General features: G+C 54.0%; 2 protein-coding genes across 5 annotated transcripts in view; one reads left to right on the top strand and one right to left on the bottom strand.

Moving 5' to 3' along the window:
- The window catches only part of GNAZ (G protein subunit alpha z), a 53,048-nt gene extending 41,342 nt beyond the window's left edge, over nt 1-11,706 (top strand). For both annotated transcript variants that reach the window (XM_032310211.1, XM_032310210.1), the window contains exon 3: nt 9,657-11,706. In XM_032310211.1, the coding sequence (XP_032166102.1) occupies nt 9,657-10,001 (345 nt within the window). In that variant the 3' untranslated portion in view covers nt 10,002-11,706. The remainder of the gene's footprint in view (nt 1-9,656) is intronic.
- Nucleotides 1-20,000, bottom strand: part of RSPH14 (radial spoke head 14 homolog) — an 80,809-nt gene that overhangs the window by 51,791 nt on the left and 9,018 nt on the right. For all 3 annotated transcript variants that reach the window (XM_032310213.1, XM_032310212.1, XM_032310214.1), the window contains exon 4: nt 19,292-19,410. In XM_032310213.1, coding sequence (XP_032166104.1) covers nt 19,292-19,410 — 119 coding nt within the window. The remainder of the gene's footprint in view (nt 1-19,291; nt 19,411-20,000) is intronic.

Raw genomic sequence — 20,000 nt, 5'->3', positions numbered from 1 at the left:
CTCTGCTGGTCCTAGCATCCTTCTTACCCCTGAATCCCACCCTGTCTCCTGCTCCTCAGAGTACCTCTCCCTCCCCCACTGCTTCCCCTAGGGAACTGCCCCCCACCCCACCCCAAGGCACAGTTCAAAGAGGCCTCCAGCCCAGTCTGGGGCTTGCACTCTGCTTCTTGCCACCACCACCCTGTATACCTGCGGGGAGATACATTCCAGGGTTTTGTACCTCTGAGCACCCCATGAACAAGCTGGAGTCCAAAAGAGACCTGAGCCCTGGAAGGATGAGGACCCTTAGTGGACTGGCTGGGGAAACAAAGGGCTTTGGGCCACCAGCAACCTGCAATCTGGGCCCAGACTGGCCTCTTGCTCCTGGAGCCTTGGTCTGGGGCACCCCACAAACAGCCTCCACCAGCTTCCCGTGGCCACCCAGCAAGGCCACCTGAGCACCCCCAGGCCATCCTAGACTTCTCTGCAGCTTTACATGAAGAGAAATATACACATACTCCTCTCTCGCCCCCAAAGACCTGCCCCCCGCCCCCTACTTCCTTGGAGACAAAGAATAAGCTGTTTCCCTGGGTGACTGACACAATCCTTGAAGTGATTTTACTCTCAAGGCACAACCCTGTCTGTCTTCACACCGGGCAACAGCTGCAAACATGTCTAACACAGGTCCCGCCCACCCCACGCTCTTCCTGCCAGGGACTCAGGGCACAGGTCTGAGGGTGGGGCCCGCTTGCCCTCCTCCCTCTGGCGAAGTCTGGGGACACCAAAGCCCTAGTGGGGCTCAGGATGGGCCGGGGAAGTCTTGGAGGCTTCTCCCACCTACCAAGCCCAGAGTTTAGGATGCTGGGCTTCCCCTGCCTCCCCTGGTCGGGGGAGGGGCAGTTGGCATTGCAGTGAGGGTGGCTGCCAGGCTGACCACTGGGACATGCCATTCAGTGGGTCAGCACTCCCCCACCCATGAGACCACACCCGCCAGCTGACAGGCAGCTCCCAGACCTTGGTGCCCCCAAGCTTCCACCACAGAGGAAGCCCCGAAGGGCCAGAGGCTTGGCTGTTACTTCATAAAGGGTGCCAGTTTTGAGGTCCAACCCCAAATGAAACTTCCCCTTTGGCCTATCCAGCCATGGTGCTGCCAGGCAGCCCCAGTGCCCTGGTCCTGCTCTCAGTGCCCTTGGAACCTGGCACTTTGCTGCCCGGGACCAGGCCTGGTGGCCCAGCTACGGGGTGGGTGGCCACAAGGCTGGCTCCATCCATTGTGAATGGAACTCATTCATGTGCATAGCCCAGCCTCCCAGCCCTACTTCCAGTGTGAAAAGCTGAATTCACAGTTCCCAGGAACAAACACTCCAGGCTTTTCTATAATGCACAGACTTGAGTTTCCCAGGTTATAACAAGACTGACACCTCATCCTGAAGATGAGGAAACTGAGTCCCAGGGCAGGACAGAGCCTCCCAGGCTCTGGAGCCCAGCTGAGCCAGTGCTAAGGCCCTGGCCCCCCACTGCATCCCCTCCATCCCCTCTACCAGCTTGTCCGCACTAAAGCTCCATGCCTTTGCTGATCTTTACTCTAGTGCCTTTCCCTGCCCTAGCCCCCACAAGGCGCAGGAGAGATGCCCCCTCCAGGAAGTCTCCCTTTTTATCTCAGTCATACCCATGATGGCCACCACAGCCATGAGGACTGAGCTTTCCCTGAATGTCACACTTGAGTTCTCAGCCACCCTGAGAGGGGGCAATGCAGGTGGGGAAACAGGCTTGGGATAGCTAAGAGCCAGTGGCTGGCAGATCAAGGTTCTGACCCTCACTGGCCACCCTACAGCCACCACACCACCTCATTCATTTCATCCTCCCTAGGACTGGCTCGCTGAGAACAGGGCCGTTGGCTCACCTCTCATCACCCTTACGCTTAGAACAGCATCTCATGCAGAAAAGCCCCTGGAGAAGGTCTACCAGGGAGATAAGGAAGGAGTGAGGAATGCAGGGGCTCAGCAAGGAAGGAGTGTGGAAGTGTTGGCAGACTGGAATTCCAAGTCACCTGGACCCAAGGGTGCTGGGAAGTGTTGAAACCTTGATGTCACCAGCATTTTATGTGAGGTCTAAGGCTGGAGACCCCTGTGGACTCCTGGTTGGGCCAGCTGCCTTGCCCTGTGCTGTGACCAGTGAGCCCTGTACCGGACCCTGGGGGGTGGGAACCTGGTGGAGAGGGAGCAGGCAGGGACACAGAATGGGTCAGTACAGAGCCTTCCCCAGTCATGCACATATCACATGCTACCACCTCCTAGCATATCCCCCACTCCATGAAATATGCCCATCAGTAGAGGGCAGGCCCCCCAGTTGGCCTCTCCTGTGTTCCAAAGGCCTGGTTGATGGTGTGTTCAGCATGAGTCGGCATTTGCATATGGCTGCCCAAAACCAGTGTGATCTTGCAGGGTAGACAGGTACTGGTCCCATCACCCTTGGAATGCATGTCCACATGATGTTGGGAACAGGATGGACTGAACTAGTGTTCTATAAGGACTACAGAGCTGGGAGCTGGTATGGAAACCAAGGGAACCTGGAGCGGGCCCAGGCCTCCTGGGGGCCCCACAGGGAGCAAGGAGCAGAGTCCGCACAGCCTGCCTTTTCCTAGAATAGGACAGTGGGGGACCCATGTGATGTTAACAGGCCAGCAGGGGTCGCTGAGCACCTGCGTCGGGCCGGGCACACCTGGACAGGTGCCACATGCCTGTGCCAGATGGGGACTCAAGGCCCAAGAGGTAGCTAGAGGACCCAGGCCCCATACAAATGACAAAAACCAGGAGTGTGAGTCTTTGTGTACATTTTCTCCATTAAAAGCCAGCACCCTTTGTGAAGCTGGTATCCCTGCCTTCGCCTCACAGATACGGGGCTGGGGCGCCAAGAAGCAGGCATTTTGCCCAGAGTGACACAGTCTAGAGGCAGTCTGTGCAAGGCATCTCAGAGCAGGTAAGGGCCAGAAACAGGGAGTCACATAGAGGCAGGGGCTGGGAGAAGGATGGGAACACCCAGATCATGCAGAGCCAGTGAGCCCCGTGAGGGGTTCCTGATTTTGCCCCAGGAGCTCAGTTAAGAAATTTGAGGACAGAGAGGGTTTCAGAGCATGCTCATGCCCCTTCCCCATAGCTTGGCCCTCCATCCAGGGGCGGTCAGTGAGTCACCACAAATAGGACCTGTGTCCTAACAGAACACCTGTGGTGGCCTATGAGGAGAAAACAGGAAGGACCCTGCCCTCTGGGCACACTGAGCAACAGGTGTCTTTCAGAGGGGTGCGATGGATGGAGGTCTTTCTCTCACCTGCCTGCCCACAGTTCGGTGCTGCCGGAAAGTGACGTGTACATTACTGTACGGATGTGTTAGGCTTATGGTAAAGAGACGCTGAAGGGTCCCCAGCTCCACAATCAGGCCACCGCCCCTAGTGCGCCCCAAAGGCATCTAAAGTTGCAGATACGCCGCACCCCAGACTGCATACTCTTACAGGTTGTGGAAGCAAGCTGCATGAGGCTCGGGAAGCTGGTACAGGCTTTGGCAGGAGGAAGGAGGGTTGGCAGACTGAAATGAGCCCCCAAGAAGGACAGATTAGAAAGACCCACAGCAGGCTGGTAGCCTGGGAGTCATTAGCCAGCTCCCTTACCTGTTCCCCTACCTTTCTTTAGAAACTAGAGTGCCTTGGGAGGGCTGAGCAGTGCTCCCCCCAGTCATGGAGGGAGCCAGAATTCACTCAGAGAGGGACCCAAGAACCATGGCCTGGAGGACACCTGCTGGCCCCTCTCCCTCAGGCAGGCCAATGAACTCTCAAATCAGTGGGAGTCAGACATGCTAGAACAGGCCATGCAGGAAACATCTGGACCAACCCCTTTGCCTGTTGTGGGGCCCATTCCACTCATTTGCAAAGTGCAAGGGCTGTCCTTAGTGTCCGTGCTTGGGTTCAAGGCTGGGTCTCTGAAGCAGCCCTCTGCCACCCAGCCAGCATGCAAAGAAACCAAAGTCAGCCCTGCCATGTCATAGCTCCTAGGCTTGACCTATCAAATCGGGGAGCAGTGGTCACTAGAGGTGCTCCGCCTGGCACCTGGGGCTGTCCTGTGCACCACTAAAAAGCTAAGGGAACCTCCTGTGAGGAGGTAAGCCTCACGCCAGTGAGCACAGGGCCCGGTGGCTGTCGCATCTGCAGGCCGAATGGTCACAGGAGGCGCCCTGAGGAACCAAGTGGGAACAGAGGTGCTGCAGGGCCCCGGAACCTGTCGGGCTGGCTGGCTGAGCCCAGGTCTGCAGAGAGGCCTCTCTCCCTCCAGCCCATGGAGCTGTTCCTGCACTGGGGCCCATGGTATCCCAGAGCAGCTCTGTGTGGGCAGTGCAGGGAGGGGGCCTGCTGCCAAGAGCTGAGAGGAGATGACAGACCCCCTGTGCCAGGGCAAGGGCAGTGAGTGGCATGAGAGAGCACCCACAGGGCAACAGCAGCCTCACACCAGCACCTTCCTTTCTCCTCGTAGTGGTCCTGACATTGAATGCCATGACCATCCTATTTTGTACATGAGGAAACTGAGGCCCAGAGAAGAGAAACGACTTATTCAAGGCTCATCAAAAACTGATGGTGACAGCAAACACCAGGCCTCTGGCCCCAGACCCTGAGCTTATAACCAGGGACAGGGATATCACTTTTGTGACACCAGGAGAGCCTTCGTAGAGAATCAGAACTGAGGGGCAGCATTCCCCTCACCAAATGCAGGCTCCCTTTCGCACCCCAGCTCACCCTGGCCATGGGCGTCAAAATGAAGCTGGTCCGCTCCAGGCCACCAGAGGTACTGAGAGTAGCCATATGCCAGGTGAAGGCCTCTGCTGCCAAGTTCAACACTAAGCAAAGACTCCACACTCACAGGCCAGCAAGCTCCTTAGGAACAGGTCATTAGGGGCACCTGGGTGGCTCAGTCAGTTGAGCATCTGCCTGCGACTTAGGCTATGATCCTGGGGTCCTGGAATTGATCCCCATGTCAGGCTCCCTGCTCATCGGGGAATCTGCTTCTCCCTCTCCCCTTCCCCCTCCCACTGGCTGTGCCTTCTCTCTCTCTTTCTATCTCAAATAAATAAAACCTCAATGTTGGAGGGGCACCTGGGTGGCTCGATTTTTAAGCATCTGCCTTTGGCTCAAGTCATGATCCCAGGGTCCTGGGATTGAGCCCCACATTGGGCTTCCTGCTCAGTGGGAAGCCTGCTTCTCCTTCTCCCACTCACCCCTCCTGCTTATGTTCCCTCTGTCACTGTCTCTCTCTCTCTCTCTCTCTCTCTGTCAAATAAATAAATAAAAATCTTTAAAAAAAAAAAAAAAAAGAAAGAAAGAAAGAAAACGAACAGGTCATTACATTAGGTCCTGCCCAGTGACATCCACAGGCCACCTGAGGGAAAGCCTATTCAGTGGCATTGAGTGTATTTGGACCTGTCTGAATAGTTGTGGGTTTTTTTGTTTTTGTTTTTTTGGCAAATAGCCAAGAAATGACTTCTTTACCACTCCAGGGACAACATCCAGCCACCCAGCTCCCTCCACTGTCTGACGTGGTTTATTACAGATCACTGATTTCTCACTGTTGGGTTGAGACTCCCACCATTGCCCACACTTCTGATAGGAATTGTCTGTTCCATGTTATTTATATGAATGAACGTGCAGACAAACCCCAGACTCTTAGAAAGGGCCATCTTGCTGGTGAGCAGGCCCTGGAGAGAGCTGGCTGGGTATCAGAGCCCCAGGCTGGCACTGCTGGGGGCTACTGGTGGGTGTGCTTTCTTCTAGGGGAGCCACCTATGACCACTGCTTTGCTGGCAGCTAGAGTGGTAAAGGCAAGGAGGGCTTCTTGCTGGAAGAGAACATGTTGGTAGAGACACAGGGCTCTTAGCCGAGCCCTGGGAGTTGGCCTTTCCAAGCCTCCATCTCCCAATGCGTAAAATGGGTAGCACCCCTGTTTGCAGCACAGACATGCCCTGCAGGCTTTTCAGATTCGGGGTGCAAGAGGATGTCTGTATCAGGCTAACAGAAGTTTCACAGGACAAGAAGGTGATGTGCTAGCAATGATTCCAAAGCTGCCCCTGGCTTCATTTGCCCTAGGGGCCCAGCGGCCTGCTTGGACTGCGCAAGGATCGTGCCCAACCCTGGCTTACCACCTTTGGGACCCTCAGCAACAGCTAATGACACCAAGTGGGCAGAGTCACAAGGGAACTGGGTGGCAGGGGGAACCCCATCCAGGCCAAGGAGGAGAAGAATGGGGCCATAGCTGGTGTCCAAACACACCAAGGGCCAGGGGTTTGGGGAATGGGCAGGAGAGGCCCTAAAGACCAGACTGAGGGGCTGGGACTTTATCCTGGTACAGGGTACATAGCCAGACATGTGCTGCAGGAAGGTGAACAGGGGTGTGGGGGTGGGAGAAGTCAGGGGAGCTTTCGGGAAGAAGGGGCCTACAGCTCAGCTGCAGAGGGTGAATGGAACATGGAGAGAGGAGGAAGGAAGACGCAGAGGTGGGGCGGAGAGGTGAACCCATGGCACTCATTCCTCCCAAACTCACACTCATGTAGTTTCAAGAGTTACTGCCCAAAACATCATGTTCCTTTTACAATGCTCTGTGCTTTGAGGTATCAGGACACTGCTCTGCCCACTTGGGATGCAGAAATGCACGTGTTGCAGTGACAGTAGCACCAAGGGCTCTGAGTCCCCAGGGCTAGCCCCAGGGCCCCATCCTTCCCACGCACCATCTCCTGGCTTTGCCCGCCCCCCAACAGAGGAGCCTGGTGCAGGGGCAACACACATGTAGGCCACGAGCACCCAGGGAGCAGTAGGGGGTAACAGGTGGAGCAAAGCATTTAGCCCAGTGCTTCCTAAGCTCTGAAGCCCGTGTATGTTTCCACAAGCCAGTCTCTGGTCAGTGTGTCCCCCAGGCAGTGCGGAATCCCACCTGACAACACTTGCACAGCCACAGTGTCTACACAGACAGATTTTGTGGTTATTCTTTGATGCCCATCATCTCCCAGGTGTGTAATAAATAATGGCCAGTGTGGTTACCTGTGGTTTGTCCCAAGGAAGAGAGAGCAGCAGGAAACCTGAGCCCCCAGATGCCAGGGAATCGAGCAGAGCCCCAGGATGGGGCAAGGGCCCCACGTGAGGGAGCCTCCCTTCTGTGGTCCTAGGCAGTAGCGATCCTCTCAGCATTTTGCAAGGCACTACCAAGGGCATGACTGCCTGTAAGGAAGTGCCTGAGTTCCCAGATTCCCAAGTAAGGAACGTGAGGCTTGGAGAGATGTCTAGGGTCCAAAAGCTTGCCAAGAACTGTCAGTCAGGTGGAGGTTCATGTGGGACAGGAAGGACTGGTCAGTTGGGGCTGAAGTTAGGAACCCGGGCTGTGTGCTGAGCAGGAAGAGTGGCGAGGTGGCTGTGGGGTGGGAGGGGTCGTGTGGCCTGTTAACTGTCCCAGTGCCACAGAGGGCCTGCCCTCAAGCAGAGGCCTCCAGCAGAGGCCTCAGTGTGAACTCTGGCCAGCACATATGTATTATTTCAGCATGTTGGGAATGCCCTCCTGCCCCTCCACTGCCTGGACTCCACAGCCTGCCCAGAGCTGCTGGGCTCAGACCCGGTATAAGAGCGCCCCTGGCTTTCACCCCCAGGGACCCAGCAGATACCCATTCTAGGACCCTAGCCATGTCCTGACTCCTCTGCCTGGCTCCCAACCCGTGAACCCCAATTCAACACCCAGGGCCCAGCCCTTGGGGACTAGCCTGCTAGGTTCCACCTGCTGGTGGCCAACCCATCCCCCACACCCCAAGTCCCAGACCTCTCTCTGGGCTCTATCACCTGGCATGAGAGCTGGGACCTGTCACTAGCCCTTAGGGCATGCTCAGCCAGTGTTTGCTCACTGAATTAATGCATGCGTGCTAACGACTCCATCTGTTATTTATCTGATGTGAAATTTGGGGTCAGAAGCACAGGCCCTGATTATGACATCATTCCTAAGAGAATTGATAGCTCTGTTAGGCTTTACAATGTGGCTTCCAAGAATCCATTAGAGCTAATTACTCCCCAGTAAAATGTGACATTCCTAGACCACCACTTATCTCACATTTGGGAACATTGTGGGGCTCCTCCAGCCACTGCTGGGGCTGGGGTTCCTTTATCTTGTTTCTACAGAAAGGTCACCGCCCCCCCTTCCCCCCCCCTTTTTCCCCCTTGGGGAAGGGATTGAGCCTTCCCCAACTCTCTCCCAAACCACTCACTTTCCAGAGTTTCTGGTATTCCTGAGCTCATTCTAAACAAGGCACAAGATCAGTTTTAGAAAATAGGAACTCCAAGGTGTCTATGGAATCCCAGGGCAGCTTCTCTGAGGTGGGAGAGTCATGACAAGTACCTCTGAGCTTCCTCTCCCCACTCGAGCTGCTTCCCTCTCAGCACTGGTGCTGTTCCATTATGTACCTCAGACAGTTCCAAATCTCCAGGAGAGTAGGGTTTCACTGAGGCATCCTCCTGGACACCCCCATCTGGGGTGACCTCACTTAGGCTAACAGCACTGCCCATCCATGCTGCAGTGAGCCTGAGCTCCTGGCCGTGGAACTTGGAGCACATTTCCCGTCTCCCCAAGCCTCAGTTTCTTCATCTGTAAAATGGGAATAGGAAGGTGCAAGGTCTGAACCAGCTGGCATGCTGTGGCCACACCATCAGCACCAGCTGTGGCTTCCTTCCTCATTCCCGCACGACTGGTGATACAGTCTGGTCAGAGAGTTCTGAAATCTGACACCTCAGATCTAAACTAAACCAGTTCCGGGCTTTGTTTGGACATTTGGCTTGTTCATTTTATTTTGAAATGAAGGGTAACTTTTGCCATAGTAACTCACCAGCAGTCCTTTTAGAAGCTAGAGTCATCGGTTCTCTGTGGAAACGGTGGGTTTGGGAGTCACACAGATGCGTTATGTTCCTTAAAAACTCAGTCACTACAACCCATTTAAGGTCCTGAGATGGGGGTAAATAAGGGCCAGTGCCACTGGGGTCACGGAGCCTCCTGGGCCACTGTCCTCACATGAGCCCAAGATCCTGGCAGGGGCAGAGGGGATTGAGCCTTTCCCAACTCTCTAGATTGGAGCCTTTGGTTTGGAAGCACAGGCTCTCCACTCACAGATCTGGCTGAGGACTGACGGTACCATGTGACAGCACTGAGGCTTGGAGGATGGGCCAGAGCTGCTGGCTGGGCAGGAGGCTGGCCACACTCAGGTTGAGGGAGACGTGATGGCAGCTCGGGCGCGTTGAGCTAGCACAGGACAGCAGGAGATGAGGCCCTCAGCTGTGAGTACGGAGTTGCCCGCGTCCCTGTGGCCAACGGACGCTGTGCAGCAGCCCCAGGCCGCAGAGGAGGGTCTGATGAAGCAGAACATCCCCTTACAAAGACCTGTCAGGGTGCCGCAGGTGGGACCAGCCCCCTCAGGGGCCCCAGAGCCTGTAGGAGGCAGGCAAAGACAGACTTGGCCTGGCAGAGGAAGGACTTCCCACCAGGAGGGTGGTATTTCCGGGGCCAGTGCCGGGCTGGGAGAGCCTGCCACAGGGGGCTTCCTCCCATCAGGGCCGCCAGCCTAGAGCCTTTCCATGCTGCATCCCCTGATTAACGCCAGCATTTTCCTGCCCACAGAGTCGGATGGCAGAGAGCCTGCGCCTTTTTGACTCCATCTGTAACAACAACTGGTTCATCAACACCTCACTCATCCTCTTCCTGAACAAGAAGGACCTGCTGGCGGAGAAGATCCGGCGTATTCCGCTCACCATCTGCTTCCCGGAGTACAAGGGCCAGAACACCTACGAGGAGGCCGCTGTCTACATCCAGCGGCAGTTCGAGGACCTGAACCGCAACAAGGAGACCAAGGAGATCTACTCCCACTTCACCTGTGCCACCGACACCAGTAACATCCAGTTTGTTTTTGATGCGGTGACAGACGTCATCATACAGAACAATCTCAAGTACATAGGCCTTTGCTGAGGAGCCGGGCTGGCCAGTTTGCCTGTGGCGAAACCCCTGGGGTGTCACACACCCCCACTCGTGCTAGGGAGACCCAGCCCAGGGGCAGAAAACGGGGGAGGCCTGATGAATGTCCCCTCCGCCCCTCCACCTCCTTGGCCCCCACGTTTCCGCAAACATAAATATATATGGATAGATTGCTAGGTAGGTAGACACACACACACACGCGCACACACACAGTCTGGAGATGGCCAAGTTCCCCAAAGTGTTGGAGCCTCTTGAAGACTTAAGCAGCTGTCACCAAGTTCACTACAAGCCCTTCCTGCCCCTTCACCTTGCCTTCCCGAGTCGGCCCCGCTCTGCATGGGGGGTGGGGGGGGAGGTGTCCCTGTGGGACTAGGAGGAGAGGCAGCTGGGTCATCTGGAGGAACACCAGGTCTGCCCAAGCTTCGGATCGGGGACCTTGCTACTGACCGGAAGGGAGGACGAGAGCAGGGTCCGCGCGCCTCCTGCTGGCCACGCCTACTGCTGGCCTGCTCTGTACCATGCTGGTTCTGGAACCAGGCTGCGAGGCCGGATGACACCACTAACCAGACCTCTAGCCACTCACAGCTCTTTTTAAACAGCTTCAGAATATGCAGCAAAAATCCACACAATAACAGGAGTGGCACGATTTGTTTCGAACTCGGCCAGCTGGATTCCAGCTTTTCTTCTACCAGTCTGATGTTTTATAAATCAAACCCTGGTTTTTCTTCTCTGACATCTTTTTTTTTTTTTTTTTGGCCAAATCTCGTGGTGTTTCGCAGAATTATGGAAAATTTCAAATGCAGTTGAGTATTCTTTTTTAAAATGCAGATTTTCAAAACATATTTTTTTTCAGGTGGTCCTTTTTGTGTCTGGCTTGCTGAGTGTAAAAGTTGTTACCTGGATGAGCCTGTCCCTCTGCTCCCGAGCGACACTGGAGCTGACGGCCACCCTGTGGCAGCCTCGTAGGGCCGCGTTGTACATAAGCCCATGCAGCGTCCTCCTGTTTCCGGTGCGGTTTCTGCTTCGTTTTTATTTCAGAAAATAAACGTGATGTATTTCAAGAAGGTTCTTCACCGAGGAGCGAACAAACAGTAGCTAAATGTCTTGGTGTTTAAAGAGTAAATTATTCGTGGCTTTGCAAGTGGAGGAAGGGGAAGCGAGAGATGGGGCCCCAGCCCCTGCATGCCCTGCACCCGAGATGGGCCGAGAGCTACTTCGACTCCTGTGAAGGCTCAGCCGGCGTTGTAGCCTGAGGGAGGCCCTGCTGGGACCTTGCACTCTGGCCCTGCCTGTCCCAGGGCCTGTGGCACCTGCCACCATGGAAGGACCTTAGCCCAGGGCTGCATGTAAATATGAAACCCCTGCCATCAAGAGGGAAGGCACCGCCAGAGCCCTTGCCAAACCTCCTTTTCTCTCAGCCTCTGTTCGGTATCCGTATGTCCAAGGTCAGTGTGTAGGATCACAGCCAAGGACTTTAAGAGATGTACGGAGGGAAAGAGGAGCTGGTGATTGTATGAAAGTTAAAGATTGTCTACTTTAAGAAAATAAAATAACCTGAATGAGCTGAGCCTCGTGCTGCCGTGCTGTGAGTGTGAGCGGCTGACCTGTGGGACAGTGTCCGGAGACACCATCCAGGCCCAGCTTGCATTTTCCTCTCCCCTGATCCACACATTCAGGCACAATCACTTTGAAATGAACATCAAGAATAAACAAACTTGGGGTGCCTGGGTGGCTCAGTTGGTTAAACAACTGCCTTCGGCTCAGATCGTGATCCTGGAGTCCTGGGATCAAGTTCTGCATTGAGCTCCTTGCTCAGTGGGGAGCCTGCTTCTTCCTCTGACCCTGCCCCTTCTCATGCTCTCTCTCTCTCTCACTCTCTCTCAAGTAAATAAATAAAATCTTAAAGAAAAAATAAAGAAAGAAAGAATAAACAACCTCAAGTGGGGAAAGAAAGTATAAGAAAAGGGAGCCCTGCCAGGCCCGTGTGTCTGGAGGGCCTGAGGTTTGGGGGTGATGATGGCTCTAAGACCCCCGCACAGCATCCCCAGGCTGCAGCATCCCCCAGAACCCTCCCAGCCTAAAGACACCTCTGCCAGAGTACAGGAGGCGGACAGCCTGGAGGGTGCCAATAATGCCCAACCATGAGGGTGGGGTCCTGCAGGGGGTGAGGAGGAGGGGTCCCTCACCATCTCCCCATCTGCTGACGCTGACTTGTGTGGTTAGGGGCATCTCCATGTACTGGAGAGCACGAATTAGGAGTCGAGTATGTTTGTTCACCCTGCACCAAGCATCTTACACATTATTTTAACACCTGTACCACACAGCAGGTTGTTAGCTGTGACCCGTTTTACAGATGAGAAAAGGTGCTCAAGTCAAGGTCAGGGACTGGTGGAGCAGAGAATTGTTTCCCACAGCCTAGCCCTGCTCCTGATCACTTTGCACCCAGACAGCGTCCCACAGGGAAGCGCAGAGCCACTCTGCACCTCCTCCTCAAATCCAGGACCTACACAAAGCTCTGAGTGAGGACCAGCAGGTGGGGAGATACACATTACAGGGACACAAGTACAGATCAGCCTCTCTCCCTTCCCCACCCCGAGCCCTCATGGGGATTCCCTTCACACCCTCCCACATCACCAAACAGCAAAAACCCAAGGGGACTTTTGTATAAGAAGAAATAGCGTAATCTTGGGGACTTATTTTATGCTTTTAATGCCAACTGTGAAAAGAGCAGTAATTTCACCATGAGCATCCTTCACCCAAAAATACATAGCTAGAAGGAAAATAGGATTCTGCCTTCCCTCCTGATGTGCTCAGGGGTGGGAGGTGGCTTCCCTGGGCCAGCGCTCCCAGTTCCCAGAGTCCAGTCAGCCGACTCTCCCAGGGCCCCATCTCCACTGCAATCTGTCTGCACTGCATTTTTTTTTCCTTTTACACCTCTGTGATCTGCTACATGGACTGCCCCTCCCTGCCTCATTTCACTGACCCCTCCAGCAAGTATGTTTCCCATACTCTCCACTTCCACGACATTTCGGAGACCAAGTGCCTTTCATTTTTCATGTCGTACGTTGCCTATTTTTATTGAAGTGTAATCGACATTCCATCCTTTTAGTTTGAGGTATTCCCCTTAGTGATTCAGTACTTCAATATGTGTTATGAAATGATCCCCATGAGAAGTCTAGTCACCCTCTGTCTGTGCTGGTTCTTCCTCTGGTGGTCCTGCAACATCCCCCTTTTTCTCTGCTCATGATCCAAGTATGTCCTCCCCATGCTCGTATCCAAGATGGCCCATCTCTTGGGGCCCAGCCTGCCGGATGTTTGATGTCCCCTCCCTCCCACATTCCCCTGCATGAAGTACCCATGCCAGGGCAAGGTAGGAAGGGGCTCTGGCCCACCTTCTTCCTCCACTGTGCCCAGACCATACCCAGTATGGAGAAGTCACCTGCTAAGCTAAAGGTCCAGGAAAAGTCCACCATAAGTCAGAGGGAAATGAGCTCTGGGACCAGCAGTAGAGGGGTCGGCCAGAGGAGGCCAGAGTTGGCAGGAGGGCTAGCCTAAGAGGAGAGGTCTACCCTGTGCAGGAGGAGCTGACCCAGCCTCACCCATCTGCAGGTGACTAACAACAGCCCAGGTCCCATGATGCAGCCAAAGACTCCCTCTCCTAGGGCACACCTACCATGTGGGCTCTGGGGGATTCGCCATCTGCCCCTATAGCTCTTATGGTCACCTGAGACAGAGCAATGGGTCACTGACAATAATCCCAGCTCTCCTTGGTGACTGCTCACCGCATGGCTCTGGGCTGAACCTGGTATGCAGTCACCTGATTCAATCCTCCCCAGCTCCTGAGAAGCCAAGATTACTGGCTCTGTATTACAGAGGGAAAGGCAGAGACCTGGAGGGGGGGATGACTTCCCAACATCACACAGTGTATCAAGTGACCTGACCAGGCCTGGGTCCCCAGGGCTAGTGCTCCGTCTGTCCACCCTCCCTGGAGCCCATGCAAGGCCCTGGCCATCTAGGACAAATGGGTATGGGGTGAGGGTCTGCTGCCTCAGGGGCAAGTGCCGGGAAGGGCTACAGTCCCCCACGAGGATGAGGGGGCCCCACCAAGGCTGGACGGCACCCTGGGCGCTCGCCTAAGAGATGAGCTGGGTGAGGGGTTTCAGTGCTGATGTAGGTCCAAGGCCAGGGGCCAGCTGCTTCTGCCCTGCACAGTCACCAGAAGGACTTGACCCGCTTTGTGTAATGAGCTGTCCTCAGCTGCCTGGGAATATGAAAGCCTTGTGGAGAGGGCTGAGAGAGACTGCCTGCTCCAAGAGAGCCCAGAGGGATAGCTGCTGGGATGGTGACCTACCTTGACTGGGCCAGACAGGGAAAGGCTCTCCTGGCTGGAGAAGGCCAGTAGATGGGGAGGGTGAGAGGAGACAAGGCTTCAGGCAGGTGCACCAGGCTGGGAACCAGGTGGACACAGTCTCCGTTTGTGGGCATCATCCTTTGCTAAGTCTGGGAAGGGAGCACAGACTGTCAGACTGAGGACATGCTTAGGGCCGCCACACCCTGTCCTGAAGGCAGGTGAGAAAGGACAGGCCCACCCCTCTAAGGCAGCCAGCCCCCTTCCTGCATTCTGTGGTGTCAGAGCCAAGAGGAGCTGGGGTTGTTCCAGGCCACCTCCCCAGGCAGCCCCTGAAGAGAGAAAGGAGTGCAGTAGCTCATCTGCCCAAGACTGCCTGTCTGAGGCACACTGCAGAAAGGGGGAGAGCACCGTGTTTTGCTTCTTCAGCAGACCCTCTCCCTAGGCTTCTGCCACTCCCACCCCTTCAGCTCCGAAGTCCCGCCACACCTCAAGATTCCCAAGATCGGAACTGCATCTGACAGCAAGCCCTGTCCCTCCCCAGGCCCACACTGCTCCTGTCTGAGGCTGAGGAGCCAGTCTCCACAGGAGAGAACTGAGCACAGCCTCTCTGCCTCCCTGGTGGGTGCTGGCCCCTGGGCAGGGAGGGGCACCTACTTTTACCCCCAACAGCCCCATGCAAGCCAAGGCTGCCTACAGTGTGTCAGACAGAACAGTCCCTGCATCGTGCTGCTGCCACAGCTGGGCCAGCAGCTCAGAGCTCGGTCCAGACTCACAGATGCACCCAGTCACCCTGGTTCCAGGCCACCATCAGAGGGCCCAAGGGGCCTGGCCCGTGGCCAGTGGGGCTGATAGGGAGACACTTCTAGGGCCTGGTGCTATTCAGCTGCCTCCCAAAATCCAGTTACAGAAGAATCCTCGATTTTGACATTAGAGTTCTCTCCTGTAACGCCAGCCACAAAACAAGACCCATTTCTGTGTGTGGTTAGCAGAAATGAGGGAGCCAACAGAGATTCCCCCAGAATTCCCAGCGGTTACCCAGGACCCGCCTGGCAGGGAACCTGGGCTGGAGGCTTCTGCCTGGCGTTTGCCTCCATAATCCTGCTTTCCCTTCGCCTGACTTGCAGCACCCCAGGGCCTGAGAGGAGAGCCAGGCCAGGTCAGGCAGTCATCGGTCCTATGGCACCCCCTGCTGGTTACTCTGGGAAACCACAAAGCTCACCAGATCCCTCCAGGCCCAAGGACTCAAGAGGGAGGACCTTCCCCCCTTCCCCTGCAGGTAGCTCAAACTACAGAGGGACACGGACAGAGCAATTGAGGCAAGGTGGCTGGACCAGATCAAGGGCCCAACATGGTTGTTGAACTGATGAAGGAGGGAGGGAGCTAACTGCCACAAATAGCTAAAAAATGATCCTTTAAAATATGGCATAAAGGCTGCTAACACCAATACCTATTGAGTGCTGGGCACGCGGCTAGGTGCAGAGGGTGCCTTTTGGCGTGGCAGCAGATAGAAAACCTGTACTGATGACCACCAACCGGAGAGCCAGCTGAGCCCAGACTATGCCTCACACAGGCACCCAGACTCCCATGCCCCGTGATAAAGCCGAAACTACTGCCCAAGATCACACACTGGTTAAAAGTACACCCATGAAGAAGATGCACCCACCCCACCCTGAGACCCAGTGAGGACACCACCTGGGACACAGCCACACTGACCACACCAGAAGCCACAGTGCTCAGAGTCCCCCCAGGCAGACTTCTTGGGGCATCTGCCCTAGCCTATGTCTCTCTCTCCCCACCAACCACTGCTACACATCCCTCACCAGAGTGTCCCAGGCCTCCCTTGCAGGCACCTCACAATGAGCAGCATCTAAGGAAGGCTGTGGTTCAGGGTGTTGCTTGCTCCTGGGGTCCCCGGTAAGGCTTGTCCCAACCATGGTCCCCCTACTCTTTGCGATGTGCCCAGTGCTTGTGGCTTCCAGAACAATTTTGCGGGAAGGAGACAGAACCAGGCCCTCCCCACCAGAACACAGATTACCATAGAGTTTTTGTAGCTAAGAACAGACTGGCAAGGTCTAGACAAGAAGACCTGTAAACAACAAACAAACAAACAAAAATCCAGGCCAGGTACCTTCACTAGCTAAATGTGAAAAGCAAAACTCTTACACTTCTAGTACAAAATAGGACAGAATATCTTCATGAGCACTGAACACACACACACACATACACGCAGAGGGAAAGACTGGATAAAACCGACTACATCCAAATGGAAAACTGCTGGGCTAATGAACAAACAAACAGTGAAAAGCCATGCAACAGCCCAGGAAATGTCATTTGCAATGTGTGCACATAGCCAACGAAGGATTGGAATCCAGGATGAATGAAACACTCCCTCAGATCAATAAGAAAAAGAAAAACAACTCAACAGAATTCTCAGGCTCCAGGGAGGCACCTGGCAGGAGAGGTGATGCGGGTGGCGCCAGGCAAAGGAAAGATGCCTCCTCTCCCAGCCACAGGGTAGGCAAAGCCATACAACAGTGCAACAGCACAGCATACCTAGAGGTTGCTGTTGAGGGTGCGCAGCAGGCTATCTCCTGCCTGGAGGAGGGAGGGCGGGGAAGCAGTAGCAATATCTGGCCAAGCTGAAGGCCGTGCATCTCCCGCCTCCACAAGGATGCTGTCCTCCAGCAGAGGGCTTGGAGGGACTCCAGGAAAATCTGAGCAGGAACATTCGGGATCAGAAACAACCAGCCTTCCCCCCTGAGCCAACCAGGGGTAAGTGTATTGAATGTCAGCGTTACGTTCAAACAGTAGAAAGGTATGCAACAGTTAAAACAGTCAAACAGAGCCTGTGACATGGCATGGCTAAATCTCAAAATTATAACATTACGTTAAGTGGCAAGGGGATGCATTCAACCAGATCCATTGGCATTGAGTTGTAAAACATGCGGGACGAGATCTCTGTATGACTACATCCTTGGTAACATATAAAGACATCCATTAGGGATATAGTCAGAAATTACTGGGGGCTCCAGGGAAGGCAGGAGAAAAGGTGCTGGGTGGGGAGGTTCACAGGGTGCTTGGACTATTATTTAAAAAATAAAAAAAAAAAAGCAAATGGGAAATACAGTGAAATGTTAAAACTTAGCAAAGCTGTGATGGTACATGATGTTTACTCTCATTATCTCTGTATTTCTCTGAAGGCTTAAACAGATCGCAATAATTTAAGAGAGCTGGCTGGGAGCTCCACACCCCAAGAAGGAGCATTCCTGTGTGGTGAGTACAGGACATTCATTCAGCTCAGCCCTGAGCGCCGGTGCTTCACAGACACCCCACTCTCCCAGTGGCCCTCAGTCATGGCCTCAAGAGAGAACCAGCCAAGGTGCGTTTGAGAAAGTTACATGTGCCAGCTCCCAGAGACAGATCCTGTTGGCCTGGGATAGGGCCAGGGATAAGTTCAGCCTTTCAAAAGACCACCAGAGGGTTCTGTGGTCTGGCCTAATGTGTTCCCTAACATCCAGTTTGGCCCAGCTGGAAGAAGTCTTACTTCCCGGATGGGCAGCAATCCTGGGTCCCCAAGGGCTCCACTCCTTTGCCCGACCTCGAGAAACCTCATCCCATTAGTCAGTTCTCTCTGGGCCCTCAACTCAGCGAGAGCTCATGCATGGAGGTGAGTGTTTATGCCACGTTTCATGCAGGGCAATGTGCAACACTCTTGGCGAGCATCTTCTCACTTGCCCTCGCTTCCCCATCCAGGGGCAGGCAAGGAACCAGGGGAAGGGCAGAGAGAACCCCGGGCCATCTCAGTCCTGGGCTATGACACCTTTTTGCCCACCTTTAATTTAAGTCACCCCCATAAGGCCTTGATATCACTCCTCTCTGAATAAGACCCCTGTTTAAAAAAATGTTCATTGCACCACGTGACAGGGAGGACGTGAACCTGACACAAGTCTGTCACCCTGGACTCTGCATCTAAATCTAAGCAGAAACACTCAACCAAGGGGGACCTCAAGCCTGGTGGGGGAGGGGCAGGCTTCCTTTATTCCTTAAACATGCTATGGCACACTTCACAAATGAGGACATTTATAGGGCTATAATCATTAGGGAAACACAAATTAAAACCAAAATGAGACCAAACACCCACCCCCCCCCAAAATAGCTAAAATAAAGAGCCAGGAAAGATCAAGTGTGGGTGAGGATCGAGGGCATGTGCTGCTGATGGGAGTGCAAACTGGTGTAAGTGTTTTAGAAAACCATCGGTGGTAGCTTCTAAAGCTGAACATAAAGCTGTCCTAGCCACAGCAAGTCCCCTTCCAGGTGTGTCTCAAAAGAAACGCCTCTCTACACCCATCAAAAGACACTCACAAGAATGTTTATGGACACTCTGTTCTTGGGAGCCATTCGCTAGAAACAATTCAAGTGTCTGTTGGCAACAAAGTGGGTAAAGAAACTGTAGCGTACTCATATAACGTGAATACCATAGTCCAGCTCAAATTGTCAAAAATCATACATGGATCTCTGCAATAAAACGCTGAGCACAGAGAAAGCTAGAAACCAGACATTACAGGATGAATGTTTCCACTTAGGTAAAATTTAAGAAAAGGCTTAAAACAACCTACAGTCTCATGTACAGGAGATACTGTTTCCCTTTGGGTGAGGGGTAGTAACTGGTCTGGAGCATGTGGGAAGTTTTTAGAGTGGTGGTGATGCTCTAGAAATTTCTCAGTCTGTGTGGTGATTCCATGGCATGTTCACTTAGTACAACTTAATAAAACATTCATGTACAATTTGTGCCTTTTTGATATGTACGTAGTACCTTAGTAAAAGCATAACTTTTTTTTTTTTAAACATGCTCTAGAATGTGACCTGCAGCATGGCGCATGAGTGACCCAGAGAGGAGACCGAGGGGTCACCTGAGTGCCCACAGAGAGCCTACCTGAGGGCAGCTGGGCCACGTGCTTCAACGCCAGGTGCAGATTCTCTCGGCAGGCTACCTGAGGGTCGTTCAGCAGGTAGGACAAGGCAAGGAGGACATCGTGCTCTAAAAAGCCCTCTCTGGGGAAAAGAATTCAAATTTAGACACAGTTAAGACCATGCCCAGAGAGGATCCAGTAAGACCAAGGAGGAAGTTGCCCACCCGCAACAGGCATGGACCACGTTCCTCTGGCTTCCAGGGAAAAGAGAAAGGCCAGAGGTGGGCAAGCCATTACACCAACCCTAGAGGCCATGAGAGCGGTGTGGCTTGTGTGCCAGTGGAAGGAATCACACACTGGAATCACACAGCTCTGTCCCTTCCTTAGCTAGGACTCCAACTGCTCTGTGTGCCCCTGGATTCTTCCTTTCACTCTTCTGAGTGTCAGTCCTGTTATCTGTAAAATGGGGATGAGGCAGCAGAATCCCACATCTGACCTACCCTGAACTTCAGGGACCCACCCACCAGGGCACACACCCACCGATGCTCCAGGCTCTGCAAACCCTGTCCCTCGAAGCCCCTGCCTCTCCCCCGAGCTGAATGGGGGGCTTGCCAATAGCCAGGGGCTTGCCTCCAAGCCTATGTATGCCTATTACACTGCTTGTGATAATTATATAAGTTAATTAACTATTAGATAAGCCAATTAGATGTGAGAAGAGGTTTGTTGGTTTGT

The sequence above is a fragment of the Mustela erminea genome, chromosome 13 (assembly GCF_009829155.1).
Source record: "Mustela erminea isolate mMusErm1 chromosome 13, mMusErm1.Pri, whole genome shotgun sequence".
Classification (NCBI taxonomy): Eukaryota; Metazoa; Chordata; class Mammalia; order Carnivora; family Mustelidae; genus Mustela; species Mustela erminea.
Note: the sequence above shows the minus strand (reverse complement) of the source record. Positions and strands in the feature narration are given on the sequence as shown.